Source organism: Argentina anserina, chromosome 6 (assembly GCF_933775445.1).
Source record: "Argentina anserina chromosome 6, drPotAnse1.1, whole genome shotgun sequence".
Lineage (NCBI taxonomy): Eukaryota > Viridiplantae > Streptophyta > Magnoliopsida > Rosales > Rosaceae > Argentina > Argentina anserina.
In genome coordinates, this window is record NC_065877.1 from 31,238,362 (window position 1) to 31,258,017 (window position 19,656).

Sequence of the window (19,656 nt, forward strand, 5' to 3'; positions counted from 1 at the left end):
TCGGGCAGCGTACTAACATGAGGAGTAACAGAGGTGTACCAGCGCTCATGAGTACCCGTATTAGAAATGTATTTGGGTAAACAGAGAGGTTGCCCGATTTCTCATGAGCACATATATTTTCAAATATCATTGGACAACCAGAGGGACCGTCCAATGACTCATGAGTGCATTTATGATTAATGTTTTATGTATTTTCTTATGTATTTATATGCGAGTCATATTGTTGTTTACTCATACGAGCTGTAATGCTTACCGGGTTTGTGTTTGCAATCCCGGTGCACCTATTCGATGATGTACCGCATGTGTGGATTAGCGGAATCGACGGATAACTCTGAAGATTTTGAAGTTGTTTTATTTTATCTTGTGGTGAGGATTGAGAAGATTCTTACATTTCCATTTGATATAATGCTTGAATTATAATTTGGTTTGTAATAATCAATTTGACTGAGTTGTACCATGAACTCAGTAATGATCCACTGTGACGTTGAAATGATTTCGATTTATTGAGATTGTTTTAGAATTTTTCATAGTTTCGAATTCGGGTTTCATACTCGAAATTTCGGGACCGTGACAAAACTCGACCGCAATCATCTTAGTATCATGGACAATTGGCAGAAGTCTCCCGGGGGGGGGGGGTCTGAATGAGTGATCAAGCAATGTATAAGAAGCTTAAAGAAGTCACCTTCGGCAATAGGGACACTTGCTTTGCCTAGCTAGCCATACGGCCCATACTAGCTGTTGTCACCGGCTATAATAGGGCAGCAGCAATGATCTCGACTCCCAAAGCCAATAGCAGAATTGGAACTTTGTTGGATGACACTCCTGATGGTTGGTCGAGTTTTCTGTATATATGCTTGGGAAATTATCGATTCAACGAGCTTTTTAGATGTCCTTTTGTCTCCATATCCACCATTATTTTGGTTATGATGTTCTACTTCGTTCTATTTTGGTTTTTGTCTTTGTTTCGAAAGAGTTTTATGGTGTTTGATGGAAAATTATTCAATGTATAAAGTGCAAGTAAGTACAGGTATTTATTATGCAATCTCAATTATTCATATCTATAAATATTTCTTAAAAAAATAAAAAAAATTATTTAATAAAATCTGACCGTTCATTGATGTATGATATAAAAATGAACAAGTTCTCCAGTACATGGAAAAAACCTCAGAGGGAAGATGGGAAGTATTAGATATATATATGTTTTAGGGTGCTCTTATTGACACACCTTACTAATAACTCATCCATATTAGTTTTTTATTACTTTATTTTGATCCCATTTACAAATAACCTAAATCATCCATTTACTTTTGTTTTCAATTCCTTTTTCTTTTTCCCATTATCCTTAGTCATTGGTCACTATCTTCATTCTTCTTCTTCGTCTTCCTCATCTTCATTGCAAGTGCCATTGTTTTGTTCTTAGTAGTGGTTTTCTTGCTTTTCTTCAATGAGTGTCTGAAACCTCTTTGGTTCGATGAAGATAGGGAAATGGAAGCGTACGATGTGGCTTCAAAAAGAAAAAGAAGGTTTTACCATGTTTCTGATTCGCATAAAGAATCAAAGAGTACAATTACATTAGTTTTCATCAACCGAGATTATTGATGTATACATATATATAAATTAATAATGGTGTGTGAATAAAACTTGGTAGTCTGAGATTTGGGGATGACGGGAGAAAGGAAAGGGAAAGAAAAGAAAACAAATGCAAATGATAGTTTAGGTAATTTGCAAATGGGATCAAAATAAATAAATAAAACTGATAGGGGTGTGTTATTAGAGGTTTAGTAACAGCACCCGTGTTTTATTGCATGTAAACGGAGAGCTATAGCTGCACGAGCTTCCATAGAAAGGAAGCAACACAGCAAAGTGAACAGTACACACGGTAATGCTTAACATATAGCACATATTGCCAGAATAACTGCGAGCATTATTGGGCATATATATTACTAGCTTGGCCATGCACATTGATCATCGACATTGCGGTTTTATTCGTATAACGATCCATACCTGGCTTAGGGTTCTGCATTGTCGACAGCCTCACCAGCATAAGAGCAGCACCTTCTGCACCCTCTTCCATAGTAATTACTCCTGCAGCAGCCATAGTAACACCCTCCTCCTCGTCCTCCGCCACGGTTTCCTCCACCGAAGCCTCCACGACCACCATTACCACCGTTGGATCCTCCGCCATTATATCCACCATTACCACCGCTGTATCCTCCGCCGTAGCCTCCATTTCCACCATTATAACCCCCATTACCACCTTGATATCCACCATACTTGGCATCATCTAGGCCTCCTGCATGCAAAGCTTAATCAACATTTGAATAAACATCTGATATTGCTACTTACACACACACACATACATATTCACTAAGCATGATTATTACCGTAATCCTTCTCAGTAGAAGTCTCAGCAAGGTCTCTGCTTGCTGCCACTACAAGAACAAGAGCTACTAAAAGAGCCAAGAGAAGAAGTGCTTTGTTGCAACCCATTTCGAATATCGCTGTTTCTCCAAATTAATGTGAGTAAGGGTTCGAGTTTGGAAATGAAGGAGCTGCATTGTTTCTATGTATAGGCAGATCGAGACCTGAGAATATATGTGAGATAGACAGATAGTGATAAGATCAGGGAAATACGGAATCATTAAGACGATAATACTGAACCCAACAGCACACAGATATATTGATGAGACACGGTAGTTGGGCGTTGGAGATCTCTCTAGCTACTTAGCATGCAATTTGACAATTTGGCCAACTTGGATAACTGATATGACAGTCCCGTTATTTTTACCTCTTACTGCTATATACAGTCTGTCAGTCCCCATTTTTGGTTGTTATCCACGTACGTACATGCAAGTTATAAAAAACTTCTTCACGTACGTACGTATATATCTAACGTAGAATTTGTTCTCTCCAAAGTCCAAACACATGTATGTAATAGTAGGTCGAGTATATACGTTCTGAATTTTTTATGATATCAACCTGGTGAGAAGTGGGAACTACATACTTAATTTCTACTATTTTATTGTACGTCTTTTCGCTGGTTTGATTGTTACCTCGATCAATTACCTTCGTTATGATATTCTAGAGAAGTTGAAGCTCTGTTCTTTCTACTGTTAACCCTCATAAGGTTAATTAAGAGTATGTTCAGGTTCGTAATTTTGACTTTGTTCCAGTTAAAAACAATATTTGTTATGTTTTAAAATCTTTACTTATGATTCCTTCTACTAAAAGGAATATGGTTTTGTTATTATGTTTTCAATAATTCAGGTCCAAATGACGTCTGGTCAGGAAAGAAGCAGTAGATACAATCTGTTGTACAGCTGCTATATAGCATACAACAAGATCGAATGTGGATAGAGAAGGAAAATTATGATGTATCACAGCGCACCCTATAATTTTCCCCTGAAAGATTGCTACATGCACGTACTTGCGTACCTGACCAATGCCCATAACTATCTAGCTGGTTAATTGTTAGCCATTAAGATATACAAATCTAGCTATTCAATGCCAAAATGATTTATTGGTGGGGTGCAGGTGTCGGCACCTGTTTTCTCCCTTAGATTCGATCAAAAATCAAGTCGTCGATCATGCTTCTGAATTCGGCAATTAAGGTATTTAACGGAAAAATCTGTCGGAGCGTATTGCACTTTCGAATTGGATCAAAAGTACAAATCCTGTTTTGATTTCTTTATAATTAACTCTTGAATAATAAGACAACGGAGTCTTTGATATGCACAGAGATTAATCGATCACCACAAGAATATATACGAGAGGTCAGAGCAAGGGATTGATCTTATGCCGGTAGAAAAGAAAAGCTGATAGGTATATATGGAGAAGCTAGATTATTTTATTGCATATAGAAGGTGAAGCTATAACAGACCTTCCACGTAAACGTAGTAAACAAACATTAACAAAACAAGCTAGATATGCTAAGCTTCCCTGGAACACGTACATTGCCAGAATAACTTGAAGCTATGGGCAAATTTATTGCTTGCCGGAATCTAAACATGCACATTGACCATATTGATCGACATCGTCGACTTATTCTTAGTTGTGAGTCCCGTAACTTGTGATTCAGCAGGTTTGAACTAGGGTTCTGCACTATCAACAGCCTCTCCAGCGTAAGAGCAGCACCTTCTGCATCCTCTTCCATAGTTATAGCGCCTGCAGCAGCCATGGTAACACCTTCCTCCACGTCCCCCTCCGCGGCCGCCACCACCTTGATACCCACCACCATTACCACCTTGATATCCACCGTACTTAGCATCATCTAGGCCACCAACGTTGTTGGAACTTTCAGTGGTCACCCCTGCATGCAAAGCTTAACCAACGTAAAAAAAAAACGAATGTTTAACACTGGATGTATACATTCACTAACTGTATTCAACTATAAATAGTTACCATTTTCCTTCTCAGCAGAAGTCTCAGCTAGGTCTCTGCTTGGAGTGCTTGCGGACACTACAAGGACAAGAGCAACAAATAGAGCCAAGAGAAGAAGAGCTTTGTTGGAACCCATTTTGATATTTCAGTAGTTTCTCCAAATGTGAGTGAGAGATCGAGCTTGGAATGAAGGAGCTTCCTCGCCTCTATTTATAGGGTAAACGAGGTCTGAGAATGTGAGGAAGAGATCGGGAAAGAGATAAGGAGTAACGTCTGTATACAATTGTCCTACTGGCCACGCCCTGTGACATTAATGAGACACATGCTGTGTAGGTGGGCGTTGGAGATCAGGGCCAACTAGCTAGGATATTATATTCTTGCAATAGACAAAGAGAATAAGGACAATTCTAGTATGCCATATATCACATATGACATTTACGTGTCATATATTATATTAGATTGTCGACATTATTTTTATAAATGTGGTCATAACAATAATATATATTTGATATCGGATGTATTGTATATTAATCCAAAGAATAAAGCCTAAAGGCCTAGAATTTCGGTCCGTCACCTTACAAATATCATATTAACAACTGATTAGAGTATCATTGAGAAGTTAATTATCGATATCATTTAATTTTAAAGATGTAATAACACTTAAATTCGAGTCTCTAGTCTCTACTGAGTACTTCAAATAGTGATCGAGTTTGAACGCTCTTATTATTTTTAACATGCATGATCCAACTGTTATGGATATTCAGAGCCCGGAATATGATCGCATGTGAAAAGTTTATGGGATGCAGTATCTGCCCATACAAGTAGTCGTGTGCCATGTCTGCCTATACATTTTCCGGTCCATTTTTTTTTTACCATTTCTCAATAGTGATGCAAAGCCTACAATAAAGCTCTTCAATACCACCATTTTTTCAGGGCTCAATGGCTCATATGGGGCTGTTGATATGGTGGAGTACAAAGCTGAACAGAGCTCATAACTTGCTATGGTCCATGGGATTGAGGTCTTCCCAGTCCCTTCAACTGAGTCGGGGACACCATGTTTGTTATCTGTAATGGATCCACTAATATACTAAAGAGGGGAAAAATGGGTTTGTACTGCAATTTACAAAGTTACTTCCTCGATCTTTCATCCACCTTTACTATGTCCACCTAGTCAATCATAAGTTTCAACCTTTCTACACTGCTACAGAAACAAGGACATTTCTGGAGCTGGAATGAAGGGGAGAATATCTTCACCAAACAATTGAAACAATGATACCAGTAGTTTCCCAGAATTCAATTCTTCCTTCCAGACCTGATTGAGGATAGCTGACTTCTTCAGAGACTGAGCATCAGCCCCGTCTTGCCTACCCCTGCCTTTTGGAATGCTCTCATTAGACAAAATTGTAGATGATGAGGGGCCTGCATTGGTATCACCTGAAAGAGCTGGAGTTGTTGTTTCTACTTGCATTGGAGATGGTGAAGAGTTAGTTAAATCAGTTGGGCCATCAGTTGCAATTTTCTTCAGTGGTGGTTGCTGTTCGATGAGATCCACACTTCTCTTCCGTTTATCTTGTGATTAACAATGACACAAAGAGTTAAAACTTTGCTAAATAATTATCTAGAAAAATGAGGTGTGTGCTGTTCTGATTCACGCATATACAAAACAAATGGGTTTCTTTGTCTTGGAGAAGCTTCCTACTTCAGCTTTTCAATTACATAAAAACCTACTATATATAATAACATCTCATGCCCAGAAAGGATAGCAGAGAAATACCAAAAAAAAAAGAGAGCACATCTTCACTGATTCAAGCATGGTTCTGATGTTGCAATAACCTCCAAACACGGCATGTAGGAGGAGCCTAACCTCAACATATGACTCTACCTTTGCATCTTTCTTCAAGATATACACAAATGTTTCAAGCAAACAATGTAATTCATATTTTTCAAATTTTACATTTTTGATGTGTCCTATTTAGAAGGCATGCAATAGGTACAAAGCAGAATGGTGTGCAACCATATATATGCATGTGTATTTTGATTAAGCATCAACATCATTGGGAAATAATTAATTTTAAACCAAGCATACAATAACAGTGAACACTCCCAAAAGTTGAAATGCTGCCACTCAAAAAATAACAAGGAACTAGATTTCTTACTTGACGTAGTGAGAACAACTCTTTCATTGGTCTTCCAGAGAGAATGTGGTACAGGAGATAGCAATGTTGGGAAAATCTTCAGCCTATCATATATGCATTGCCCCGCCGCACTCTGGAATATGAATGACATCAATAGAAATCATTTCCTTAGATATATTAATGGGGTATTTGCTATACAGGTATAAAAAGAGAATCACCAACAGGGCACCGTAAACACGCCAAGCTTCATGCCTCTTTATCTCATTCTTTTGCTTCTCAAGAAGCAGCTCTGGTTCAAGAAGTCGCAAATATGACTCCAGATTTGGCAGTATAAGAAGGTGAACCTACATCGAAAATGCGGCAAAAACAGTTGAATATCCTGACCCCAAAAGTAGGATGATATTTGCCAAACTAAGGAAAGCTAAAAGGTGAATATTTTTAACAAAATGAGATTGTGAGATCAGCATAGCCTAGAAAATGAGTTATATTACTTATATATACAGTTCTAGTTGAATTTTTATTCCTTTTTTGTTGAAGTACACATTTAAGTTTACAAGCATTTCATGGGACATAAATGAAAGGTTTTCTTAGTTAAGGAGCTTGAGATATTACCACACTGGGCCCTAGAGCAGCTAAACCTTGAATTGCACCATAGTGTTGAGTCAAGCTCCGTTTTGGGTCCAAAAATGCATTGACCAAAGTTTTAGTTAGTCTTGACTGTAGAGTGTTATAGACATGCCCAAATCTGCAACACATAAAAACAAAAAGGTTGAACTCCATGGGTTAAGACGTGAATCTAACACCAAATGATATGTATGAAAGAGATGGCACGTGGAGCAGTATCATAATTTTTGCTAGGCATTCTGATAGCAATAAGTGTGTTACTTCAGTTTCTGAACAGAGAAACAACTCAAACAAATGGTCTCCAACAACAATCTGACACAGTGACCAAAGGATTATCCATAACCTGAACAGTATGTGCACTCAATTATCATTACATAAGGTTGCCTAATGTACCAGGCTAAGAATCAACTGGACCAGGACATGATCGTGAGAAAATTATGAGGTTATAAACTCTAACAAAAGATAAGTCATGAACCTTCAAATCAGCATCATTTACAGAGTTATATGTGAACTTCGCATCAAACAATTCTACTACAATGTGTCAGTAAGAGATGCCAGATGCAATGTAGCAAGCCTAACCTTTTACAAATTGAAGCAACCAGATTCGCCGTGAAGTCTCTAAGCTCCCAATGGTTGTCAGCAAACCTATTGCCCAATCTTTTTGCAACAAGGCAAGTAACTACAGATGGCATCAATTGGTGTAGCTGACAGGAAAAAAAAGAAGCCTTCTCAGACTAAAGCTTATATGAGGTTCTTTTAGCAAATTAAAGATAAAAGGAAACCCTTACATAAGGTTCAATGTGAATGTGAGGATTCTGGAGAAGGCTATATACAACTCGCATCAGAGCAAACAGAAGTGGATAATCACTCAAACCACGAGAAACCTGACATTAATTCAAAACAGCTATTACTAAATGACTTTATACTATCCTCTGGCTATCAGTAATATGCCAAGATTTACCACCTCATCAGCTATAAAGCATGTGAAATAAGGAACCAGCGGATGAAGCCCAGAATCAGTAGACAAGCTCAATAGTGCTTTTTTCAGAAGAATATCATCGGACCTACTCATGACAAGCTCAGTGATTTTGTCAAAATATAGCTGCAAAGGTGATACAAAAAATAATAAATAATACTGTCAACAAGCCCGGAAAAATTAATGATACATATAAGTTGACAGTGGGAGTATGTACCTGAAGCTCTTTGGATAGAACATGCTTAACTGGTAACTTAAGCTCAACAGGAAGTCCATCATCCTTCTGCTCATACTTTTTACCATCAGAAGGAGCTGCAAGTACTACAAAGAAACACAGAAGTTAAGATAACCAAACTTAGGCCAGCAATAATAGAGACGTCAATAATATTCTACTGTTACAGAATCAAGAATGAAAATAGATGGAGTTTAAAGGCTTTTGTAGATTAAATTCTATAAAACATAAGAAGCATATAACATACACTACAGAGCATTGTATACTAGCTAGATTACATAAATAAATAAATAAAATAGCAATGAGATATTACTCATATTAGCATTCAGGTTGTATATAATCTTATGCATCAGTTAGGATTATGAACCCCAATCAATAGTTATTTTGTTCAAAGCTGTATGGAATGCTGAGAGTTTAACATTTTCATAATCTGCAGTTATCACAACTCAAAAGTTGAAGTGTGATTTCTTAGCAGTAGTCACTTCTTTAAGAAATTTGGGTGCAATTCCAAAACTTAAAATGACAAACCTTCTACATGTGCATTTTCCGGAATCGCAGGTTGTACACCTTCTATAGCTAGCCAGTGACAAACAAGTCCAGTATCAAGTGGTGCTTTTGGTAAAGGAGCTTCGATCACCTAAATCAAACAAACCATGGAGCAATTACTACATAACATAACAAATCAAGTACGGAGTTCTATTTGTTTACTCAGAAGTTCTTACATCTTTGAAATCGACATCCTTGTCATCGATGTAAAACAAATCCCGATGTCCAACTGCTTTTTTGAATTGCAAGGGGCCTCCAGACACAAAACCATATAGTGGCTGGTACAAGAAGAACAATAACAAAATGAGATTCATGATAGATTACACAGGATACAGTGGGCCATGCAGAGAGCTCCTAGAGACATAATCATAAGGTATGAGATGCAAAGTATCACAAACGAGCTGGTTCCTAAAGTAAAGACAACCTACACAAACATGCTTGCGACAATTTTTCTTCAACCAAATGACATTTTGGACCAAAATCATCCTATCAAACTTCATTTGACAAGATTTAACTTTCATTTTGTAGATAAGTGAAAACACTGAATATTATAGAAAAACAAACACTGATTCACGTACGCAAAGTCCAGCACAAAAAGTAACACCTACTTGAAACACAAATTTTCTACTTTATGAAACCATAACCAACATCTTACAAAGACTATTACCAAAAGACAAAAAACTAGCAAAACCACATAAAAAAAATAAAAAAAATCACCTTCCTTCATACACTGCAACACTCACCTCGACATTTCTCAAATTGAGCGCACCATCGACATCATCAGCTGTCAACTCAGTTCTCCGCGAGTGACGCATACATTTGATAGCCTCCTGCACTTGCATTGCAAACTAAATCACACAACGTCCCTCAATCCACCAACATAACTAAAACAACATCCTCCTTATAAAGTTCACTGCTTCAACACAACCATACACCTCTCAAAGCAGAGCAAAATTAACTCAAACTCTCACATATACCACCACCACAGTAAAAAAAGGAAGTAACTTTATTCTTTTACAAATGAATTGGAGCAAGAGAACAACCTGCATGACCTCACGGAGGCGATATTCGACGTCAGGGGCGAGATCAAGGGCGACCTCTGGGGACAAATTGTTGATCCCAATGCTCTGTGAGATTACTTCAATGTTCTCTTTGGGCACAATGCTCATTCTCGAAGCTTCTTCTGCTGACCTCACTCCCTGCAGATTAACAAGGCCCAAGATTTCAACTTTTTTTTGTTTGCAGTAAAAATTGGAACTTTAAAGGCATACCCAGAAGAGCGATTTGTTTGCTTGCCAAGTTGAAGGGAACCCTAATTGAGAGAGCTGAAGAGTTTAATTGGGGAAGAGGGCTCACTTTCAGAAGGAGGAACGGTTTCCAGGCGATGGGTCTTTAAATGGAGCCAAACAAAACAAAACAAAACGACACGACGTTTATTGATGTTGTATGTCGTACAGATCGTCAAAGATATTTCACATGGTTGCGAACTTGCGATATCAAATTATTGATATCATGATGATATGAAAGAGTCAATAGGGATTGAAAGATGCTACACTTGATCAATGTTTAAACTTTCTAAGGCTTCACATATGAGAAAAATTGTAATAGCGGTCGGTAATGCCAGGAATACAACACTACGTATTATACAAGTTATCATATTTTATGTCAAAGTTATAGGCGTTAGGCACACACTGTTCCATGGTGTGTCCTCTATGTCGTTATTGATACTTGTTTAAGTTTTTATCTCTCTAAAGTATAGCACATGAAAAAAAAAGTACAATAGCGTTTTTTATTGTCAGGAATATGATGTTATCTTATGAGACGATAATATTTTAAAGCACTTTATTGATCATATGCAAACTAAAATTTATAAAAAAAAGTGAAGGGGGACACTTGATCAAAGTTTCTACTTTTTAAGGCCGGACACAACAAGTATCTCTATTTTGGCTTACCACCAGGCCAGAAGTTCGAAGGATGGGGGACACATTGATTTCACTAAATTCACAAATGTGGCCAGGGAAGAGCTGCAATGCTCCTACAGCCAAACGGGGTCTCGACAGGGATTAGTCCTTCAGCCAAAGGCATGTGGGAAACCCTGCCGACAATCCGAGGGAATACCTCATAGGGTGTCAAAAAAAAAAAGGCCGGACACATTAGAAAAATTGTGATAGCGGTCGGCAGTGTCAGGAATACAACACGACTTATGACATCATTTTTAGTTATAGAGACCTAAGACAAACTAAAAATTGAATAAGAATGGATGATGCAATTAATTTTAATGTTTTCAAGGTTGAAACTTTGGTGTCTGAAAGTGTTTTCGCTCTAGCAAATCAGTGTCGGGATGTAACAAAGCTTATGCTTCGATGGAGATTGAAGTCGGGAGTTGTTTCGTTGATGAACTTGGTACCCAACTTGACGCACTTGGATTTAGGATTCTGTTATAAGGTGGAGGACAAGGACATTGAACCCATTGGGTCGGCGGCGAGTTTATTTTGAGTATGTGAGACGGCAGATATTGACGGAAATGCATGAGAAATGCAGATATTGACGGAAATGCATTTCAAATCTTTATGGAGTTTTAGGAATGCCAGACTAGCTGATCAGGATTCGACAAATGATCGATCTGATGACAAAGGTTTTCACAGATCAAATGCATCAGCGCTTATCATGGACCCAAATTCTGTGTGGCATTGTCATTCAATTCCAAAGCAAACATTTGGGGTCGATCAGAAGGAAAGGTTGCAACTTGGCTGGTACCAAAGATCAGTGACTGTGACATCCTACAATCACAAGCATCTTAGTTACTTCAAGGTTTTATTGTTTCACAAAAGAAAAAAGCTAATCCTCTTTCTGCACTTAGCACAACAACACATAAGGTTAAGTTGCTGTAGTTTTAGGGATATATATACAGATATAATTTCAGAAAATTATGAAATCCAGTCTGTTCATAAATTTGGCTCAAGAATTTCATTTTACAGTGAGACAACAAAGGAGGAGGGGAAGAAGTAAGCAGAAAGGAATAGGGCATAGCCTTAACAGCAAGCAAGCTTTTTGAGGACAATGTGCTTCAAGCCATGTGACAAAAGCAGGTGAAAAAGCAAAAACAAAACCATGCCCCCACCCCCTCCTTCATCATATCAATCTTTTCTTATCCAACCCTCACTTTTCAGATTCTATTATTTTTGTGACTAAAATGGATCAGATCCAGCTCTAAAGCAATTAAAACCCTGCAGGTTTCTGACTTAATTCTATCTAACATGTGCTTATTCTCTAATTAAAGTGTATTAGTTGTCATTAAACTTCTCAAACAATTCTATACAGTGAAATTTACTGTAATTGAGAAATGTCAGTTCACTTATGAGCTTTTCACTGAAGTATATATGATTTAGGACACACTAGCTCTCTTTGAGCAGCTTCTTTGTGCTTGTGCCTTCTCAGTTGAGATGGGAATCCATGGAGGTTTAGTCAAGAGTGTCTTCTCGAGAAATCGATCTTTTAAGACTCATGAGAGCAATGTAAGTCATACTTGTTTTCGAGTCTGTTACTTTTCTTATGCTACTACATACTTATATAAGTATATATTGATGTCATTTGATGTTTTGTTTGATGAAATGATCAGGGGAGGAACAATATGACAGAACGGAGAAGATGGAGCTCAGGTAGACTCAGATCATATCTATGTGGGGACGAATTCAATTCAATGGTTGTAGACAAGGATTCAGCTTCAGTTAAGAGCTTTGAAGCTAGTGTATCGCAGCTCAATTCAGTGATGGTTGAGGTGGATTCTTGTTCTGCTGAGAGCTCTGAGGCCACTGTCACACAACCATTGCAAGAAGACTTAGTAGACAAGAAAGATATGCCCGTCTGCAACACAATGTCTGAGGAGCTAGCAGCAATCATCATCCAGTCAGCATTTAGAGGCTTCCTGGTAAATTTCATATCAGAAACTCAGAACATTTGTAAGTCATAGTTCAACGATATTAGTGAAGGTATTTACTGAATTTCGGTGAATTAATATTAGCATGTTAGAACTTGGTCATTTTTCAAATTGTTTATGGAAATTCTAGATATATACCTCCTCATTGATGGTAATTAGACTCTTTGAATTTCAGACTAGGTATCAGAATGAAGGGATCAAATCAGAGGGTAGTAAACAGGAGCTTGTTGTAGGATCAGAAAGTCCCAAGTATGGAGTCTCTGGGGACATCAGTTGAAGGTCAAACAGCAAATTCGATGGAAGTGCACTCAGTACAGGAGGAAAACTTGGCTGCTTAACAGCGGCTGACACAGCAGAAAGCTAGAGCTCAAGTGCTAAGGCTTAAGGTAGTAAACAAACAACTCTAGCTTTTAATTTCTTAGAACTAGCTCGATTATGTTGAAGGATAGCCTCGTATCGTTATAATCAGTAACAAAATGATCACTTGCAGGAAGATTGGGATGATAGCACATTGAGTAGCAACATGTCAAAAATGAGACTGCAGAACAGATTGGAGGCGACAACCAGGCGTGAGAGAGCATTAGCTTATGCCTTTTCGCAACAGGTACATCTGAAAATTCCAGATAAAGGTCATAGTAAAATTTTGTTGAAATTTAGCTTAGTACTATTTTTTTTGCTTCTTGTATAAACGTAGCTACGGATCTGTTCAAAGAAAAAACAAGCAAGATCTGATGGCACAGAACAAAATATGGGGTGGAGCTGGCTAGAACGATGGATGGCAACCCGCCTGCCTGAAAACTCAGGCTCCTTGGTCGAAACTCCTACAAGCAATACACATCTTGTTGAGCCAATTGATAGCAACCAGAGAATTGTAAAGATCAGGAAGAGATTATTTGATGGAATGATTGAAGAAAAAGAAAGCTGTGGATCTAATGAGGTGACTGTTGCATTTGATAATTTTTCAGTAACAGAAGAATTAGGCAGTAGCTTCAACTCAGTTGATCAAAACAGCTTCAAGGCTACAAAAGGTGTATCACGACGGAAAACTGTGTCTAGTTATGAGTATGGGAAAGATTACCTCAAGGTAAGAATTTACTGAAACTGAACTGCAATATTAAAACGAGCTAGACAGGAACTTCCATGATCCATTTGCAATGATCTTCATCGAGAATGTAAAGAATACAAATAAAATCGCAATTAGTTTATGCTTTTCATGTGACTTTGACTTCCACATTGGCACAGGTAAGCAAGAAGGATTATTTAAGGGAGGCTGATAAAGATGCAATCGACAAGTCAAAGAAAACCCGGAGTGTCATGTGCAGAAACTCGTCATTTTGACAATTACAGCTTTCTCATTAGTCTTGTTGAAATTTGACAATGTAAGAGTAAATAAGCAGATCCTTGGTTTGGGATTGTGTGAATTGAAGTATTTTTCTTGATGACTCATGTAAATGTAGTTAAGCAATGGAGAATCATCATGCTCGAGTTTCAAAAATGTTCAGAAGTGTACATGCTCAGTATCTGAGATTGAAATGGAGCTTATTATTGTGTTACTGACAACTGTAATCTTTAGCATAAAAATAATCAGCTTTAGACATTCTGCAATCTAAAGAATTGACTTCCATTGATACAGCAGTAATTGCAACACACTTCTATCTTACTGTCCACAGAATTATTTGTGTCTGTTTTCACTTTTCAGGTCTTTGCCTAATTCCAGCTACCATCTTGATGCATTACAACCTATTTTTTCATACAAAAATTGTTACCTCCATCACTAATGATCAAACTCTAAGAAATGCTAAGGCATATGCAAAAACCTTGCCGAATTTACAACCATCAAAGTGGTACCACTGTTCTAGTGTGGTCCTGGGGAGGAATCGATTGAGTAGTTTCTTTCTAACCAGCTGTGATCTCCAGGAAGACAGCTTGTGTCAAAATGCATCTTACTAACTCTGTACATAAACTTTAAGACCTAAGGATGTCAGGTCAACAGTATAAATGAATAAGCAAATCAAAATGGAATTAGTGAAGAATTTTTCAGACCAAAGAAAAGAAGAAGATATAAAATATAGAATTGTGACAAATTTGTAATTACAATTACAAAGTGAAGTATAATTGACCACACAACATAGACTCATAGAGTAGTACCTAAAATAAATTATGATAGCTAATTAAATACTCCTAAATTGACCAAAACAAATAATCAAATACTCCTAACACAGGCACCTGCTGCTGTACGGATGAATATAAAATTTTCAGCAGTAGTGACAGTACAATTATTGTTGAACCGAAAAGAACATCATCAAAAATTATAAGTAGGGACATTAGCTAACAAAAATATAACTTTTTTTTTTATTTCCAGTTCTCACATTTTCTACGTGGGACCCGGAGGTAAATCTAGTGGAGGACAACCCCCAAAGCTCCACGGTAGGGGTGGATTGGTAGGTAAACCAACTTCATTATTCTAATACCATGTACCAACTAACATATAATTTGTATGAAAAATCAACCATTTAAACCAACCAATAACGTTGGTATACCAACTAATTGGTACAGTTGGTACAGTTAGTAATGAGTTTCTACCAATATGTTTATGGCCAAAAAATTTAAAGGTTCAATCCAAATAAGTAATAGCAAATAACAACACAAATACAAAGTTTTATACAACTTCAATCAAATTACCAAGTACAAAGTCATAAATTAAACATGTCAAAGTCCAAAAATTATAAATTTAACAAAAATCTACGGTTGAGATTTATTTTTCACTAAATCCACGACTGAAATATTTATGGATATATATAATTTAAGAATATATATATTGTTTAGCAATGAGTTGTTGCAATTGCAATGATAGTCTAGTGGTAGTTGACTTCAACTTGTATGAAAGAATACCAAGTTCAACTCACCATGAATGCGCATATATTAGGGTTTTTTTTCATAAAATATTAGGGTTTTTTTTTCATAAAACTTCTATTTCGATTGATACGGCATATCATGGTACACGGAAAATTTGTACCACCTACCAACTATATTTTGAAGTATGGTACAGTATACTGTACCGTGTACCATGTACCAATTTGGTGGTATACTAATATATTTGGTACGGCTAGTATATGAATTAGTTGGAATAGAATTATGTATCATTGCCACCCCTACTCCACGGTGGTACACCGTTGTATACCAAAGCGGATGAGTCAGTCTAGAAATATCACATTCTTTTTTATATTAGCTAACAAATATCACATTCTTTTTCACAAACAATGCAAAAGATATTTCAACACTACAAAGAAAGAAATGAGAAGTATAGGTAAAGGATTGCATAGTTGGGGAAATTATGTAGTGGTCCTTGTTACCAAAACAGGTAGAATTGTACCTCCAAATTCTGAGAATCATAATTATGGCCATGTCTATAGCATGATTAGCATCTAGCTACATTTCTGTACATCAATTATTAAACTTCCACCAATATATTATTGCCATGCAACACTGATAATCCACATTACATTTCTACAATGGAAGCCTCTAATTACTCTCATAATGATCATCAACCCCCATCTTTGATCCTGTTCTTCTTCTTGATGAGTATTACTACTTTCTTATCCCATCTCATCATCTGTGAATGCCGGTGACAGAGAAGCTACTACTACAGCTATATTAGCTGAATTTTTGTCACCTGCAGAAGCACCAACGACATCAATAGTACAAGGAAGAAGATATGGAAACTCTCAGCCGGATCATGAGATGATACTATATAGCATTTGTGTTCGCTTGGCCATCTTCATTATCTTTGCCCTTAGTGCTGCTGTCCTCACTTTCAAAATTATAAACAGTGCCCTGAAGCAGTTGTGCCGCGTCAGAAATGGAGAGAGTTAACATCTACAGTAAATGACTAGCCAAATTTATAGCTAGCTAGCAAGCTGCATTAGTGTTCGTCTCACTTATAAATTGCTGCGGCAGCCTCCTATTACTCTCACAATCAATTTCAATAGTACAAGGAAGAATCATTCAAATTTCAGGGAAGGATCCTGCGGTAAATATATACCTACTTTTTGTCTCTGGCTTATATCTTGTTGGTCAAGTTGTCCTCATTATCAACTGTCTAAAATTTGCCTGTAAATCATGACTAGGAAAGTTTAACTAGCTACTGCGAGTGTTGGTCAGACTCAGAAAGCATTGGTTAATTAGAGGATCAGTTTGTTTGATTTTTTCGCTTTATAGCTAGCAGTAGCAGAAGTACACAGTATATGGCTACTCTTTTGTCCTTGTACATCACAATGACTTTGTTTTTCCCCTGTAGTTATGCTTGTATATTATGTTAACACCAATCTCAGACTTGTAGATTATATTCAGATATGTATCCCAAATTGATAATTTACACTTTTGTAAATTTACAATTATTTACCTACTGTGCAAGGATAACATTTCTTATCCTCATTGTGACAGATCATTAGATAGTGGGGTGATTTGCTTGAATATATATATATATATATATTCCTTTTTTTAGCATGACAACGTTATTGAAGAAAACTGAATAAAGTTTTAAGGAGATAATCTAGGGATGACAAAAATACCCAGCGGGTAGGGTACCCACAGGTATTCGACCCTAATGGGAGAATATTTCGGGTATAATCGGGTAACGGGTATGGGGATCCCCACCATTTTCGGATAGCGGAAACGGGTAAGGGGCGTTGGATTTGCTTTAGAAAACCAAATTTCGAATGGAAGTGCGGTCATTAGAATCGTCGAAATTCTTCACCTGTAGGAACTTGATGTTTCAATACAAGAACATCAGAAGGTTATATATGTTCAGTTAAAACCCAATGTACTAATTAGCATCAGCTGTAAAACCCAAGACACGACACAAGAACTAGATAGCCCCATTGCATCCAAAAGCTATGCAAAAGACCAGCAGAGCTAAACCTATCTGCCACTAAATTTAACTCCATATAGCTATACTGTACCATTTAACCTGGCCGTCCTCCAAACACCCACTACTCAACCAAGCCTGGATCCAACTTACCAGCACAGCTCGAGTCTGAAATTGAACCGCCATTAGTTTCCGCCCTGAACGATACATAGATGCTCCATGGCCAAGATTGCAGCATAGCACCTCATTCAGTTACTGTCTCACCAGACTACCAATAGTCTATATCAACATTCAACTTCGCTTATATTAGATTGTCACTGTATTGCTCATTTGCATTACAGCATTCCCATACCAGATTGAGCAAAATAAGGGCCCAAAGAGGTCTCCTACATTTTGAGACCAACAAATTAAAAGACGGACGTCTCCAACCAACAAAATCATAAACAATCCAGAGCTCAAATAACACAGATAAATTAGGAAGGCCATTATAGACAAATTCAAGTAACACAAGGCAAGAGAATGTATGCAGGCACTAGAACATAACCATTATTCATAAAAGAAGACAAGCATACATATATTAATAATAACAGATGTTACATGGAACAAGACCAATTGCCCATCTGGAAATACAAAACCATAAAAGTACAGCTGCCAATCCAAGTTTGACTTGTAGTGATGTCAATAACTCCAAACTGGTAAAGCTAGCATATAACACTGAAAAATAGCGGGTCTGCAAACCTTAAATCTTATCAATATCTTCATCCTCAAACTCAACATAGTCTTCACCATCATTTTCATCCTCTTCATCAATAGCATTACCAATACCCTCGTTAAGACGAATACCCTCTGGAAGCTCTCCATACGCCTTGAGCAGCCTAGCCTCATCCGGCATGTACTTAAGGATCACATCAGCCTTGTCATCCTGATAGTCACGAAGCCCGACGAGAATGATATCCCCAGCTGCAATCCACACCTTCTTGTGCATCTTACCACGGATATGGCAGAGCCGCTTGGTATTATCAATGCACTGGGCCTCGCACCGACCATTACCCAGCATCCGAAGCACTTGGGCGTACTCCTGTCCGTCTTCCTTGAAGACAAGCTCACGCTTTTCGTCATCAGCCTCGTTCTTTCCCCTCTTCCTGTTCTTTCCTCCCTTTCCCTTGTTCTTCGGCATGATTACTGTTCCTGCTTCTGCAAACCAAACTTCATTCAGACACGAAAAATCAAATCCTACCCAATCGTATAAGTCCACCATCAATTCAAACCCCCACCACAAAAACCATATTTCATTTTCATCAATAAACAATTCAAAAGTTTTCATTTTCATAAGTGCAGCACAAACAAAATTAATCTTCAGAAATTAGGTCATATACAAGAATCAACCCCAGCCAGAAATAATTGCTACACATATTAACAAACTACTTTGCTATTCTGAGAAATAAATTCAATATTTAATCATTCATAAAAAATAAACTGAAGTGTTCATCAAAATTAGGGGGGAATAGAAAAGGATGACACGGATTAAAACAAGAAAGTTGTTCATTGGATTAAATAATTTAAGCACAAAGCTCTAGCGACTGATACAAAAAATGATGGGCGGAGCAAACCCTAGATCGATGAGAATTGAAAAGGAGAACAAGAAATGAATTAATGAAATTAATATTGGAGGATATGGAACGAGGTTATACCTGAGTTTAGAGAAAGTCGAAGGGAAAAGGGTGCGAGAGCAGAACCTGAAAAACGCTGATTTGTTTTTTCGGAATCGAAAAGAAGAAAAGCCCTAGTTTTGTACCCACAGAACATCGAGTCGGTTCACGTGGGGTCGGGTCGACCCGAATGTGACAGGGTTCGGGATTTGGCATCTGTTAAACCAGTTAAATTGGACCTTATGGGCGGCCCTAGACTTTTGAAAATAAAATTAAATGTACGTGTTGGTCTGTTATACTGGCCTAATAC

At 37.5% G+C, this 19,656-nt stretch overlaps 5 protein-coding genes across 7 annotated transcripts; 1 reads left to right on the forward strand and 4 right to left on the reverse strand.

Moving 5' to 3' along the window:
* Window positions 1–1,959: 1,959 nt before the first annotated feature.
* On the reverse strand, window positions 1,960–2,506 carry LOC126797287 (cold and drought-regulated protein CORA-like). Its single transcript, XM_050523938.1, has 2 exons — window positions 2,385–2,506; window positions 1,960–2,290 (listed from the first exon to the last, which is right to left on the reverse strand). Exons 1-2 carry the CDS (start codon window positions 2,488–2,490, stop codon window positions 2,010–2,012), a joined length of 387 nt encoding a protein of 128 aa, XP_050379895.1. The 5' UTR covers window positions 2,491–2,506; the 3' UTR covers window positions 1,960–2,009.
* Window positions 2,507–3,831: 1,325 nt separating this feature from the next.
* Window positions 3,832–4,546, reverse strand: LOC126797233 (glycine-rich protein 3 short isoform-like). Its single transcript, XM_050523894.1, has 2 exons — window positions 4,402–4,546; window positions 3,832–4,309 (listed from the first exon to the last, which is right to left on the reverse strand). Exons 1-2 carry the CDS (start codon window positions 4,514–4,516, stop codon window positions 4,089–4,091), a joined length of 336 nt encoding a protein of 111 aa, XP_050379851.1. The 5' UTR covers window positions 4,517–4,546; the 3' UTR covers window positions 3,832–4,088.
* Window positions 4,547–5,222: 676 nt separating this feature from the next.
* LOC126797231 (transcription initiation factor TFIID subunit 6) lies at window positions 5,223–10,254 on the reverse strand. 2 transcript variants are annotated; one of them, XM_050523893.1, is made up of 13 exons: window positions 10,165–10,254; window positions 9,937–10,092; window positions 9,637–9,723; window positions 9,070–9,171; window positions 8,876–8,984; window positions 8,333–8,427; window positions 8,104–8,241; window positions 7,928–8,023; window positions 7,719–7,843; window positions 7,128–7,260; window positions 6,734–6,859; window positions 6,537–6,648; window positions 5,223–5,949 (listed from the first exon to the last, which is right to left on the reverse strand). In XM_050523893.1, the coding sequence occupies exons 2-13, from the start codon at window positions 10,060–10,062 to the stop codon at window positions 5,582–5,584; spliced, it is 1,617 nt and encodes a 538-aa protein (XP_050379850.1). In that variant the 5' UTR covers window positions 10,063–10,092; window positions 10,165–10,254; the 3' UTR covers window positions 5,223–5,581. The 2 variants fall into 2 exon arrangements, with proteins under 2 accessions (XP_050379850.1, XP_050379849.1); XM_050523892.1 differs by having other exon boundaries at window positions 5,224–5,949; window positions 8,333–8,436.
* A 1,245-nt stretch (window positions 10,255–11,499) lies between these two features.
* On the forward strand, window positions 11,500–14,446 carry LOC126799495 (protein IQ-DOMAIN 33). Its single transcript, XM_050526706.1, is given in 8 exon segments — window positions 11,500–11,982; window positions 12,332–12,408; window positions 12,513–12,821; window positions 13,006–13,074; window positions 13,076–13,216; window positions 13,321–13,434; window positions 13,525–13,914; window positions 14,073–14,446. Coding segments are annotated over 7 exon segments (1,191 nt in total). The 5' UTR covers window positions 11,500–11,982; window positions 12,332–12,336; the 3' UTR covers window positions 14,169–14,446.
* A 3,762-nt stretch (window positions 14,447–18,208) lies between these two features.
* LOC126798170 (eukaryotic translation initiation factor 1A) lies at window positions 18,209–19,527 on the reverse strand. Of its 2 annotated transcripts, none has more exons than XM_050525034.1 (2): window positions 19,389–19,527; window positions 18,209–18,891 (listed from the first exon to the last, which is right to left on the reverse strand). In XM_050525034.1, exons 1-2 carry the CDS (start codon window positions 19,501–19,503, stop codon window positions 18,437–18,439), a joined length of 570 nt encoding a protein of 189 aa, XP_050380991.1. In that variant the 5' UTR covers window positions 19,504–19,527; the 3' UTR covers window positions 18,209–18,436. The 2 variants fall into 2 exon arrangements, with proteins under 2 accessions (XP_050380991.1, XP_050380992.1); XM_050525035.1 differs by having other exon boundaries at window positions 18,209–18,903; window positions 19,389–19,451.
* Between the last annotated feature and the right edge of the window lie 129 nt (window positions 19,528–19,656).